This window comes from Carassius carassius, chromosome 20 (genome assembly GCF_963082965.1).
Source record: "Carassius carassius chromosome 20, fCarCar2.1, whole genome shotgun sequence".
Classification (NCBI taxonomy): domain Eukaryota; kingdom Metazoa; phylum Chordata; class Actinopteri; order Cypriniformes; family Cyprinidae; genus Carassius; species Carassius carassius.
This window is the reverse complement of record NC_081774.1, coordinates 19,435,148-19,448,742: the sequence shown is the minus strand read 5'-3', so window position 1 is coordinate 19,448,742 and position 13,595 is coordinate 19,435,148. Positions and strand designations below refer to the sequence as shown.

Sequence of the window (13,595 nt, the reverse complement as noted above, 5' to 3'; positions counted from 1 at the left end):
GGAGGGCCCTTACTTTGACCAAAGTAGCGATAACTGACTGCATTGGGAAGGAGAGCCTCTGATTAATCAAGTAAACAACATGATTTAAAATGCATAAATTTTTAACTGATCAGGGCTCCATGGGCTGCCTTTATTGGAATGGAGTTGATCATACCTGATGTCATTTTTAAAAGTGACTACTGACCAACAACTGAGGGACTCTGTCTGATTTTGTGAGAGGCCCTTCTGAGCTGCTGAAGTTGCTGCGCCGATGCGAAATGAGTGGCTGGAAAAAATTTTGGGGGTAAGCCTGATTGAGCAAGGATCAGTTTTAAGGGTTTTTGGAACCAAAAACATGTAATGGGATGGTTAGAGTCGTCGACGAAGAGAGGGTTCAGTGCAGATTTAGATTGAGCATTCCAGAGTTGGACATAAGAAAAGAGAGCCTGATAAGGTTGAATTGGAGATGGGAGATTAAAAAAAATTGCATATAGTGGCCTTTCCTTTCTTGGTCCATCTTACTTCATTAAATAAAGTAAGTGATAGTTTTGCGATCAAGTATAATCAAATCAGAGATTGTCAGGTGGAGTTTGGGGTTGAATTTAGGGGTTATTGTAATTTCTGAGCCGATTTTCTGAAAACCGAAAAAGCCAAACTTCTGCGAGAATCTGAGATTTGATGGTCTTAGGCGCAGGAAGTGGAGTAGGTAGAGGGGCCATTGTGAATAGAGTATACTTAGGTTTGGTTTAAGTAGAAATTAGAAGGAAAATAAGGAGGGGCCGTAACCGTTTGCGGAGGCAGCCTCATGCACGGATTAGCCCCTGCTGCTTGGGGAAGACCATAGGAAAAGAAAGATGAAAATTAGGTAGGAGGCCAGTATGCTTGCTTGGGCATCTGCAGCGGATGCTGCTGGCCATTGATGGGGAAAATGAAAAGTGGAATGTTAAAAATAAGGTGGCTGTGCTTGAGCGGCCAGCGGAGGCAGCCTCACGCTAGCATCTACATCCGGAGGTAGAGTGGAAAGAAATGGAGGTTAAGGCCATATATTTGCATTGCCGAATGATACAGGGATGTCAGGGAAGAAGTTGGAAGTTTCACTGGTGGAAGAGAGATTAAGCCTCGGCTTTGTAGAGTGCATGTGGCTGGTCGAGCAGAGTGGCGGCTTTGACGGAGCCTGGAGCTGAAGTGTAAAGGCATATGCTTAGGGCTGGCAGATTGCGACAGAGGATACGAAAATAAATCCCCAGTACAAAATTGAGTCTGTGATATTAAGGCCAAAGGAGCAAAACCGAATGCTGAAAAACTGTTGTAGGACAGGAGGTAGGAAGGTTGCATAAATATTCACTTGTTGTGCTAGTTAAGATGGTAAGCTAAACGAGATGCACCTGTGCCAAATTGGATGATTATCTGATCATGCTCCTCTCGAACCTTGTTAATAAAACATCATTTACTATTTATTTGCGTGTTTGCTTATTTGTTTATTTTATTATTCGTTTATTCGCCTGTTTATTTATATATTATTTATGTATTTGCTTGGTTGCTTATGTATTTGCTATATGTATTATTTGTTATATTTCTTAGGGCCCCATTTTAATGATCTAAAAGCAAAGTGTAAAGTGCACGGGGCAGGTGCACTCAGTGCGTGTCCAAATCCACTTTTTCTATTTTAACGATGGAAAAACGGTCCGTGTGCCGGGACGCATTTTTGGAATGAGTTGTACCCTATTCTCTTAATAAGTAATGGGCATAACATTCAATAAACCAATCAGAGTGTCATCTCCCATTCCCTTTAAGAACGAGATGTGCTCGCGTCATGGCGGATCGCTATTTACATGGTGGATTTTGTTGGTGGAAAAGCAGAATGCTTCTCAAGTGAAGAAACCGATCTGCTCGTGCGCAAAGTTAAAGCGTGCGAGCAGATCATCTACGGGACAAGCAGGAATCCACCAAAGCGTCCCGATGTGAAGAAGGCATGGGATGAAGTAGCAGTGATTGTGTCCTCATAATACATAATACGTAACATTATAAAATACACTGACTTATTAAACACACTGATTAAACTGAGGAGTTCAACAAGTGATGTTCTGCTGAAATTACCTGTTAAGTGGTCAGTCAATCTTTCAGTCGTCTGCGTTGGATGCAGGCTTTCAAATAGCTCTGCACGATGACTCAGTCAATATATATATGTGTGTGTATTAGCACGATTGTTCAATTAGCCAATTTCATGCATCATTATAAGTAGTAAAAGGCTGAATTGCAAATAGGTAGCCTAATTCTAATACACGCAATGACTATCCATCACTTACATTTTTATATTTATGTAGCCTACACAATAATATTCTTTTACACTGTAATCCTTTTGTTTTTAATATTTGGCATGTTTGTGTGATGCACATTCCTGTGTGTAATAAGCGAAGTCAACGCGCACTTTGGACCCGCCAGAGGCACATTTTCTACCAACACGCTCTTTGAATAACAAAAGAATATTGCGCCATTGAATTTAGACTTTAGACCAGGTTTTAGTTTGTCTATGGCACAGTCTATTTTCAGCTCCTTAAAATAGCAATGCGCCTAAATACACCTCTTTTTTTTAGACCAGCACGGCCATGGGCGCACAAATGTACGCAAATGCATTTGCACTGAGCCCAAACATCTGAAGCACTCGCACAAAAAGCATCTGTTACACTGCATGCAAGTAATAAACTAAGTTCTCATTCATGTGTTATTGCACTTAAACTGTCAAATAAACAAAATTTAGTTAACAACATACAATAGTTACCAAAAAGTCAGTTATGTCTGTGAAAGTAAACAGCTGGGAAAGAAATCACGGTTATATTAGATCTGTGTGGAGTAATAGACAGTAAATAAATCAATAAATCCACTGCTCTCTTGTCTCCTCTGAGGCAGGGACTCTAAATAGTGTTCTGTGCTCATCAATGCAGTCAAAGACAGAACAGTTAGCATGCTTTACTCAAACTTTCATAATGGCATTAGAATTGGTACAACGCTGTCGCCATGCAATGGTGGCGCCTTGGGTGGAAACTTGCAGTTTAAGGTGATGTAATAACATAAGATCCCCTTTATACGTCACGGGGAGCAAAATCTGAGCGTCCCTTTTTCACAAGCTTGCAGAGAAAGGCTTACAAAAAAATTTACTTAACCACTTAAACACAGAAAAAGTTGTATTTTCACGATATGTGAGCTTTAATAGTTATAAATAATTCGTATATTTCTAATGGTTTTCCTTCCTAGGCTCCAGAGCTGTTTACTGTGGAGCATGCTTGGGAAGCACTGACCATTTCAGAAGAAAAATTGCTTGGCCCTCTTGGAATGAAGACTTTAGACCCAGAGTGAGAGTCCTTAAATGAATTATATTGCATTACCTGGAACATTATTCCTGGTTTCCGTGTGTGACTCATGATTTGTTTGTTTGAACAGTGACAAGGTTTACTGTGGCGTTTATGACAATTCTCTGGAAAATGACAAGTACAACCTCGCCAGAGGCTTCAACTACCATCAAGGCCCTGTAAGATCCATTTGTACTGCTTCATCAGCCCAATTTTAGCTTTTTTAGGATTCATAAAATTTCTATACATCTACCTCATTAGGAGTGGCTCTGGCCTATTGGTTACTTCCTCCGTTCAAAGCTCTACTTTGCAAAGAAGCTTGGAAAAGACACCTATGACAAAACAGTGTATTTGGTGAAGAATGTCCTCTCTCGCCATTATCTCCACATGGAAAGGTAAACGCTACATGAACAGTAATTGCCTTCAGAAACAGTAAACAATATCATTGGTTGACCAAAATGGGTTTTAAAAACACCGGTGTCATGACTTACAGCTGGAATATTACAAATATTTAGTAAAATTTGAAGTTAGCAAATGAGATACAACTTTGTAAATATTAATAAACACCCATTTTCAACACATATAATGCCAATATAATGGTCTGTCAATAGTTGCATTTCCATTACAGATTTTCACAAAACTTTTGCTATACTTTATAAATCTTGATAAAACATTTTCGACAACTGGGGAACTATGCTTAACATTTTAAGTGTTGAAGGAATAATAAATGATTGCAAAATGATAATGGCTTGTAAAAACACATGGTTAATGCCATATTAAATCTTATGTTGTACATGGAGATCAAATCTACATGATGTGGCCATGTATATATCTGTTTTCTGCTCCTCAGGTCATCCTGGAAGGGACTGCCAGAGCTCACTAATGAGAATGGCCAGTACTGTCCTTTTAGCTGTGAAACTCAGGCCTGGTCTCTTGCTGCCGTGCTTGAGGTTCTTCATGATCTGTGAGCAGAGATCATGCACCCTTATCTTCCACAAGTGTTCCTGTGTAATCTTGTTTGAGTGCTGTTAACCTAACCAGGTCTGATGACACATTACCACCCAGAGCTCATAGCAGATAGTGTGTAAAGTTCAACGCATCATCCTGTACTTTAGAATTCCTTGTTCCTCATGTTCCCCTCCCTTGCCATCCAGCTTTTACTAGACTACTAAAGACTGTGAGTTTGCATTTTATGTAGCTGGGGTACATTATTAAAATGTTGATGTTATTCTGTCAGAATGTTCAGAATGTCTAGTATAACCTATGATTAGTTCATGTGTAGTAATGGTCCTACTTCTTTTCACACAAACATCTTTCACTGTGATGTAAGGTTACTTTTGAAACTCACTATGTGTTTTTGTTCGCATGTTTCGAAATGAATGAATAATTAGGAAAACTAAAAATGGATAGATGAGAAAATAAAAAGAATGTTTAAAGACTGGGTATCTGGAAAATATTCTTTTTTTAAACTATAACTGTAGTTTTTAATTCAGAAAGCACCAACATTTTCGTTGTTATTACATATCCATAACATTTAAGTATTCTCCACAGTTATTGCGTTGCTATATTCTATGAATGCTGTAGAAACTTTTATTATCACGTTTTGAGCTCCGCCCTCCTTCAGGGAACGAGGGTTACATATGTAACCAAGACGTTCCCTTTCAGTCGGTCACGTTCAACGTTACGAATGGGGTCCCTTACAAAAGCCACATGGCTGTCTTCCAGCGACCCGTGTGAGTTATAGCACCCTGTCGTGAGGCCAGCACTGGGAAGCATATTCCAGCTGGATGTATACTAGCAGGCTGCCTGGCCGTGGGACGACTTACAGAAGGCAGGTATCCACCAAGGTGGTGATACATAAGAACTCTGAGGTACCCAGCCTGCAGGGTGGAAGTTTCAACGACAGAGCTGGCAAGGGGCTTGCCAAGGGAAAGACACATGCTGCGGAGAGACTTACTGTGGACATACACACGTGCCCAGAAAAGGGGAATCACAACACATGGATGCACCTAGTCCCACACAGGGCTGACCAAAGGGCATGTACGCAAGTGTTGGACATCAACAGTGCTGGAGGAACCCAGGGTTCTGACTGAAGAAACTCACCTGAGGGGAATAGCGCACGCATCCAGTCCGTGGAGTGGAATGGTGCAACAAGCGGATTGACACCGAGCAGGTCTTTACTGGCCCGAAGGGGCGAGTACCCGGGAGGACACGGGCTCTACACGGAGATTATAAAATCTCGCTAATGTGTTAGGTGTCTCCCAGCCCGCAGGTCTACAGATGTCTGCTAGCGAGGCGCCATGCGCCAGCATCCAGGAGAAAGCTACACTCCTAGTTGAGTGAGCTCTCACCCCTAGGGGGCATGGCATAAGCCTTGAGCCTGATAAACCAGGACAATAGCATCCACTATCCAGTGGGATAACCTCTGCTTGGAGACAGCCTTTCCCTTCTGCTGGCTTCCGTAACAGACAAAGAGCTGGTCTGAGGTCCCAAGTCACTGAGTTCTGTCCACGTAGGTGCGGAGCGCACGTACTGGACAAAGCAGTGCCAGGGCTGGGTCTGCCTCCTCCAGGGGCAGCGCTTGCAAGTTCACCACCTGATCCCTAAAAGGAGTGGTGGGAACTTTGGGCATTTACCCAGGCCGGAGAGTTAGCAGGCCCAAATTCCAGGCACGCTTCGTCAACTGAAAATGCCTGCAGGTCCCCGACCCTCTTCACCGAAGCCACGGCATCCGTGCCGAGAGTGCCCTCGGTCAGGGAGTAAAACAACTGGCAGTGGGAATTTTCTGGAGAGGCAAAAAGGTCTACCTGAGCGTCTCCGAAGCGTTCCCAAATCAGCTAAACTGACTGGGGGTGGAGTCTCCATTCCCCGGGGCGAGACTGCTGCCATGAGAGCTCGTCGGCTTCACGATTGAGCCTGCCAGGAATGTGAATGGCGCGAAGCGACCTCAGATGCTTGTGACTCCACAAGAGGAGATGGCGCGCGAGTTGCGACATGCGGTGGGAGCGTAGACCACCCTGACGGTTGATGTACGCTATGGTCGCAGTGTTGTCCGAACGGACCTGAACGTGCTTGTCCTTCAGCAGGGCCCTGAAGTGGTGCAGAGCAAGCGGTACTGCTAGCAACTCGAGGCAATTGACATGCCACTGAAGTCGGGGTCCCGGGGTCCATCGAGGGCAGTGAAAGCGGAGGAAGTACCAGAACGGTTTCGGGCAGTTAAAGGTGCCTTCCATGAACTGGTTACTTCCTGGTGCACTTCCGGGAAGAAAGGAACCAGAGGGGGGTGCTGGCGATCCGCATGAGCAGCCCCCAGGAACCAATGATCCAGCCTTGAGCGCTCGGGACAGGGTGGAGGATTCCACTCAAGCCCGATGCTCTCCGCTGCCCGGGAAAGCACGGCCGTCAGCTCGGGATCAGACTCGTACAACGCTGGCACTCCCAAGGGAGGCAACGCAGCCGAATCCTCATCTCCTAAGGACTCAAGCCCACCTTGTGGTGCGGCGATCGACATACGCTCCTCTTCGCGAGCCCCGAATAAGATGTCAGAAGTCTGAGAGGGTCCAGCAAACTCATCCGGAAACTCAACCGGCTGCGGCGTATGTGAGGGGGGTGTGGCCCGAGGAGGTTGGCTCGTCAGGGAAGCCCACACAGTAACCCTCAGATCACCCTGGCCACCAGCCAAAGTAGCCCTCTTACGAGAAGAGGAGCTAGAACGGGGTGTGGCAGAGGGGACTCTATACCTTTTAAGGTAATCGAGTCTCAATCTCAACGCCGAGATGGTCATGCCCCCGCAATGAGAACATGAGCCACCCACAAACGCAGTCTCAGCGTGCTGGAAGCCAAGACACGTGACACAGCGTTCGTGGCCGTCACGAGGAGCGATGTATCGACCGCACCCAGAAACACAGGGGCGAAATGACATCTTTAAAAAGACACAAATCGGCCCATATCTCTTTTGTAAAAGAAATTTGCTCTTTCAGAGGTGTTGAAGCACTCAGGGGAACGCAGGAGCTGTCGCAGGAAACCCAGATGAACCGCTGAATCGCGCCGTCACACTAACACCAGCTCTTGCTTGTAGCACTCCGGTGAAAGCAGCAAGCGATGTGCTCGGCTCCGAAGCAAAAGCTTGAATGCGAGTTGCTCGTGCTGCTCCTTATATACCCACTCTGCGGGGCAGAGCTCGCGATGCAAATCCCGCAGACCCAAGGTACTTTGTGTACCATTGGCTCGTTTTGTACCACTCAAAGGTCCAAAAAAATTTATACTCTTTGACAAATGTCACACTGGAAGGCCATTGAAATAATGGAGAATTATGATCAAGTGTTTCATTTGAGAAGATTACGAGTGGATTTGGCTCTTTAAACAAAAGTTAAACACATTCAAGCACTGAGTATCACCAAAGGAGGAGTTTGCCAGTGCTTCCCATGTAGCCTCAAACTGGGATTTCTTGTCTGCAGATGCTTGGCTGAGAGTTGAGTTCTGAAGGCCAAAATCAGAGCGTTTCCATGACTCATGCCTCATTTTAGCGTTAAAGCAAATACCGCAGCTAATATTTAAATGTCTGTATTGAATAGGAATGAGAAATGTAATTCATTATCTCCATCTTAAAATAACAATAGAGCACCTCCATGTTGAAGCAGTTCAGAGCATGGGATTGGTTGATATTTATTGATGTAATGTGTCCCACTGCAGTTTTTTCATCCACCTCTCGAGCCTGTAACATGAAGCCTTGGAATTCAGAGGCATTCTCTGCCGCCTGCAGGGTTACTGAGAGTTAAACACAGAGATGTGTATTGACCTCTCCAGGTCTGTTGACCCCTGCTGCTTACATAATCATGAGCTTTCATCACTGAGAAAATGGTGATAATATGAGACCATGAAATGACCAAGTACATCTGACAGCTGTTTTACAAGGTGGTGATTTCATATGAATTTGTTCAAATAAAAAAAAAAATAATAATGTAAACATAAAAAACGTGAATGAAATTGTACAAATTTGTTTGAATTCCTACAAATAAGCCACAAATTCACCAAAATGTTAAATGGCTACAAATTTCCACGAGATTGTTGGAAATTACGCTTAATAATACAGCATAATTTCAAAGTGTTAAGATAGAGTTGTTTAGAGAATCTAAAGAAAATCCCAATAAATTAAAAAAGAAATATAGTTTTTGAACAATCTATGTTAGTGTAGCTAAATAAATATACATACATATGTGTGTGTGTGTGTGTGTGTATATATATATATATATACTTGTCCATCTTTAAAAATCTCACTCATTTAAAGTAATAGTTCATACTAAAATGAAAATTTGTTGAAAATGCACTCACCATCAGGCCATCATTGCTCACCAGTGTGAATGGGTGCACTGCTGATAAAAGCATAACAATAAGTAATTCACATGACCCCATCATTTTAACTTTAAACTGTCTTTTCTGGCCAAAATACCACTCTTTAATACTCTTCCTCCAGTGAAAAAGTGCATCCAGTGTTGTCCACTCATATCAAAATCCACCAATATATTTGTTTGGAACTGTTTTGGACAGTTTTTGCTTATAAACAGTGCTTGATCTGTGTGTATTTCTCCCCTGATTCAGATGAAATAACTTATAATGAAGCAAAGCAATATTATATTTTAAATGCCTTAATGATCCATTTGTTTATTACATACATCCAGATTTTGAATTCAAAAGATGTTAATTGATGGAGTGGAGTCATGTTTTGGATTGTGTAGTTTTTCCCATCTGGTTGAACTCTTATTCTGACAGCACCCATTCACTGCATAGGACTTGTTGATGCAAACTCATATGCATCTTGGATGGCCAGAGGGTGTCAAATTAAAATTTTGGGGTTTACTATTCCTTTAACAATGGATTATCAATAAACTTGAATTAAAAACCTAATACTTAAAAATTCATTAAGAAGCAGCAGCATTTAGAAACTGCCCTCACCAGTGATGGTTTGTCCTGGTGTGAATGTGGCACTGTTCACAGATACTTTGTAAGGAAAAAATCAGTCTGGTCAGTGTGATTGGGTGATGCTTTGACAGGAATCCTCTACTCGCCCATCGGAGTAAGCTGTGACACTCCTCATGCAACACAAACACAACAGCAGGATAACTTCAACGTGCATCTAAAAAACAACAAATGCTTATTTGTCTGAATTGATTGATTGATTTATTGATTTATCAAACAGCACGAAATCGTATTTGAAATCTGAGAACTTAAAAAATAAAAATGTTGATTTACATATATTTTTGTAGCCATCAATTATGAAGCAGTGTAACCAATAAAATGATTAAACATTAAAGATTTATTTTTTAACTTAAATTACTGACTATTCTTCAGCAGTTAGATTCTCATTCAAAGACAAACTTAGCAAAGTAAAACTTACTGTGTAAGAGTGAGATGTTTGCTCCTCCAGAAGCAGCAGTGGGACCGTGGAGTAGTTTGAAGGCAATAGGAAATATCTATCCCATAAATACAGACTGATTGAATTTCAAGTGGGTGTAAAAACTCTTGTTTGTGACTGTGAATGCGTTGCATGTGTCCAAACTTTATATTGTGTTTTAGTTTTCAGGTTTTTCCTTTTGTGTTTGGATTGTAATAATAAATACATAGATTCTGTTTTTAAAAATAGAGGAGGCCTATATCTTTCAGTAATTCACATTAAATAAAATGTAAAAATAAATTTGCCATGCTGTTAAATTTTGGAGCTTGTTTTTATGTTATACCTCTTAAAACTTTATTTGAAAAAAAAAATGAATCTTAAAACTGCTGAAAATTGACTCTTGCTGGTTTATTGAATGCTAAATGATGTGCTATATATATAAACACATGGTTCTACAAAGGTAATATACTGTAGGCCTGTCTGTTTTTTTAGTTGAATGAAAGTAGGCCAAGTAACCTGGCAACCCATTTACATGTGATGAATCCGACCTCTTATCTTATTCTAATCTTATTCTTATTTAGTCACGTGTGGCATTTAAATGGAATATAATCTATAACAGCAGATTGCACATTCATGTGTTAGTTTTATGTGAGCACTGTACAAGATTTTATTTCCACATAATAAAAAAAAAAAACATTTATTTAGTTCGCCATTTTCACTGGCTCATACTTCACATATCCACTCCCTTTACTTTATGATTTCCCCCATCAATAAGGATGTTTTCCTGTCTGCTCATTGTTTACCTTCCTGGTATCAAGCGTATATAAACCCTCTTATTCCTGACACACATCAGCTGAACTGATATTTTCTGGAAAGCAACCCAACATCGCTGTTTGATTTTGTGAAGGTTAGTAACTCTTGCATGGTTTAAACATTAACTGGAACCAAAATAGTGCACTTCATCTTTTTTTTCAATTAAAATGGTAATTATTGTCAATGTTATCATTTATAATTGCTGTCAATGTGCCATTACAATGTAAATCTTTTTGATTTATCCTGTTTTAGATGAATAAACAGTTTCTCATCCTGGTTTTTGGGCTGAATCTTCATGCTGTAACTGCATACATCAATGGAGCGGTGACTCTGGCATGCACATCTATGACTCCTAATCATAGAAATAATACTGCCTCTATATTAAAACCTCCATATAGAGTCACCACAGATGTCTCAAACTACACAGCGGGTCAGGTGATCAAAGGTTTGTGACAGGACCTGAAAACACATAAATTGAATTTCATATAAAATATCAAACAAAGTGGTATCTACAAACACATGATACTAGATCCATCCTGGCAATGGCTTTTAAGCATCTAACTGTCTTGTGATTTTCAGTTAATGTATGAGTTAGTTTCTCCCAAGTTCACAGTTCGCATCACTGTTTTATTCATTGGCAGTGACATTGCAAGCCAATGAGACTGGGTTCAGGGGCTTTCTTCTTCAGGCCAGGGATGAGACGGGTCCAGTAGGAACTTTCACAGTCACAGGAAGCGATGCTCAATTACTCAGCTGTGGAACAGCGGTAAGATGTTTATGTAAAAATGAACAATTCTACTATCATTTTCTTACTCTAATGTCGTTCAAACCTTAATGATTTAGGGAAACTCCTTTCAAGAAAGAAGTTTTGCTTTGCATTACATTGTTATTTATCTCTGCTGAAGTGTCTGGATACATATTTACATTGGAAATGCAGACAGTATTGTACACACTGATGTGAACCGGCATTCTTTATCTTACAGGGCTCAGCTGTCAGTCACACTTCAAATGTTAACAAATCAACTATTGTGGCTCTATGGAAAGCTCCTAACAACAACAACACAGATATTCGGTTCAGGTAAAACTTATTTCACCTTTGTTCTTTTTATTTTACTAATGCTTACTTTTTATTATGTTTACAAAAGTGCGATAAATTTTTCTTTACATAACATATGTATGTGTGCTGTGTATATTTAAAACAAACACATCCATGTATATATTTAAGTTTGTTGTTTCTACATTAAATATATTTATATATAATATAAAATATAAACATATAAATATATAAATGTATATCCATGTAAATATTTTCAAAATGTATACTATATGTGTGTGTATTTATATATACATAATAAATATACACAGTACACATACATAAATAATGTAAACAAAACCTTTAATTTTGGATGTGATTAATCGTTTGACAGCACTAGTTTACAACCTTTGGTGTAATAGCAGAGTTGAACAGCATTGTTCTTTTTTGTTTTGTAATATTTTTTAGTGTTCTGATATAACTAAATTTATAAAACTAATACAGAACTCTTATTTTTTTTGGTCTAGAAAGTTTGTTTAGATCTTTTTTTCTAATATTTATGTAGCTTTTTTATTATTATTATTTTGGTGATTTTTATTGTATTAAATAATATAACGTTTTATAACACGTGTTATAATGTGTCTCTATGTGTTCCTATGGTTTGGGTTAAAATGGCCCATGGGGGAAGGATTTGTAAAATATATATATATAATAATAATAATAATAATAATAATTACATTCACATAAATCTTTTTTTTTATACAGGTGCTGGTCATATAATTAGACTATTATCAAAAAGTTGATGCTTTGACACAAAGCTCTGTGAACAGCCAGCCTCTTTTGCAAAGGCCTTTGCAGGTGTGTTGAGTTAATTAGCTGATTAGAGTGTGGCACCAGGTGTCTTCAATATTGAACCTTTTCACAATATTCTAATTTGAGATACTGAATATTTTCCTTAGTTGTCAGTTATAATCATCAAAATTAAAAGAAATAAACATTTGAAATATATCAGTCTGTGTGTAATGAATTAATATAATATACAAGTATCACTTTTTGAACGTAATAATATAATTAATTATTTTAAAAATAATAATATTCTAATTATATGACCAGCACCTGTATTTGTGTATTCCAAATTCAAGTGGAACAGAAGTCACAAAGACCACTCAGATGAACAATACATTTTTTAACAAATCGAAAAGAAAATTCTGGGTCAAAATGACCCGAGGGAAGGATGAAGGTTTAAAACACACACACACACACACACACACACACACACAAACAAATAGTAGTCAACATTTAAAGTGGATTAAAAATATATATATATATATATATATATATATCAGTGTTGTCTTAAGAACACATTTTGGTTTTGTTTCAACTTTGATGAAAGGTTTTGATCCACTTTAAATATATACATACATACTGTATGTGTATATATATACACACACACACATAAATTAAGGTTTGTTTGTTTTTTTAGAAAACAGTGCTTTCAAAATTCTGCAGGAGGATTTTCAGTTCACTTGCCTCATTGAAAGATGCTTTCAACAAATAATTATTCAATACAGTGACTTTTCTGGTATACATTTTTTTCTCTGTCATAGAATTAATGAAATTTACTGGCCTTTTCAGGGCAACATTTGTGCAGAATTTCTCTCTCTTCTGGGTTGATGTTCAAAGTGATCCTGTTAGATTCGTGGGCACAAATACAACAGTCACCTCACCCCACGACTCCAGTCCATCAGTGTCTCTCACAATCTATCTTCTTCTTTTACCTCTGCTGGCAATTATTTAAAAACCGGGTGAAAATGTTCAGAAATCATATCTGTTCAATGTACAATGTTCAATGTCATTGGCGTTTAGTTTCATATTCAGTCATGTTATATATTTGTTGAAGTACAATGAGAAATAATATTTTAATTATATATTGATTTTACATTCTAAAATATAAATGTTTATTTTGTTACAGCAAAATACTGGCCTCATTGTAACCTACTGTTATGTTTATATTTACTGTATAAAATGAAGT

At 39.3% G+C, this 13,595-nt stretch overlaps 2 protein-coding genes across 3 annotated transcripts in view; both read left to right on the top strand.

The window, feature by feature from the left end:
- LOC132096630 (glycogen debranching enzyme-like) overlaps nt 1–4,312 on the top strand; it is a 47,600-nt gene extending 43,288 nt beyond the window's left edge. For both annotated transcript variants that reach the window (XM_059502098.1, XM_059502097.1), the window contains 4 exons: nt 3,232–3,329; nt 3,418–3,505; nt 3,588–3,721; nt 4,177–4,312. In XM_059502098.1, the coding sequence (XP_059358081.1) occupies nt 3,232–3,329; nt 3,418–3,505; nt 3,588–3,721; nt 4,177–4,294 (438 nt within the window). In that variant the 3' untranslated portion in view covers nt 4,295–4,312. The remainder of the gene's footprint in view (nt 1–3,231; nt 3,330–3,417; nt 3,506–3,587; nt 3,722–4,176) is intronic.
- A 6,131-nt stretch (nt 4,313–10,443) lies between these two features.
- si:ch73-14h1.2 (putative defense protein 3) lies at nt 10,444–13,535 on the top strand. Its single transcript, XM_059502096.1, has 5 exons — nt 10,444–10,624; nt 10,783–10,975; nt 11,172–11,296; nt 11,514–11,608; nt 13,199–13,535. The coding sequence occupies exons 2-5, from the start codon at nt 10,783–10,785 to the stop codon at nt 13,359–13,361; spliced, it is 576 nt and encodes a 191-aa protein (XP_059358079.1). The 5' UTR covers nt 10,444–10,624; the 3' UTR covers nt 13,362–13,535.
- The last annotated feature ends 60 nt before the right edge of the window (nt 13,536–13,595 follow it).

Coding starts and splice junctions, on each gene's coding strand:
- si:ch73-14h1.2 (XM_059502096.1), top strand. CDS start 10,783: ATGAATAAACAGTTTCTCATCCTGGTTTTTGGGCTGAATCTTCATGCT. Junction 11,297..11,513: donor TACTCAGCTGTGGAACAGCG/GTAAGATGTTTA, acceptor TTTATCTTACAG/GGCTCAGCTGTCAGTCACAC. Junction 11,609..13,198: donor AACACAGATATTCGGTTCAG/GTAAAACTTATT, acceptor TGGCCTTTTCAG/GGCAACATTTGTGCAGAATT.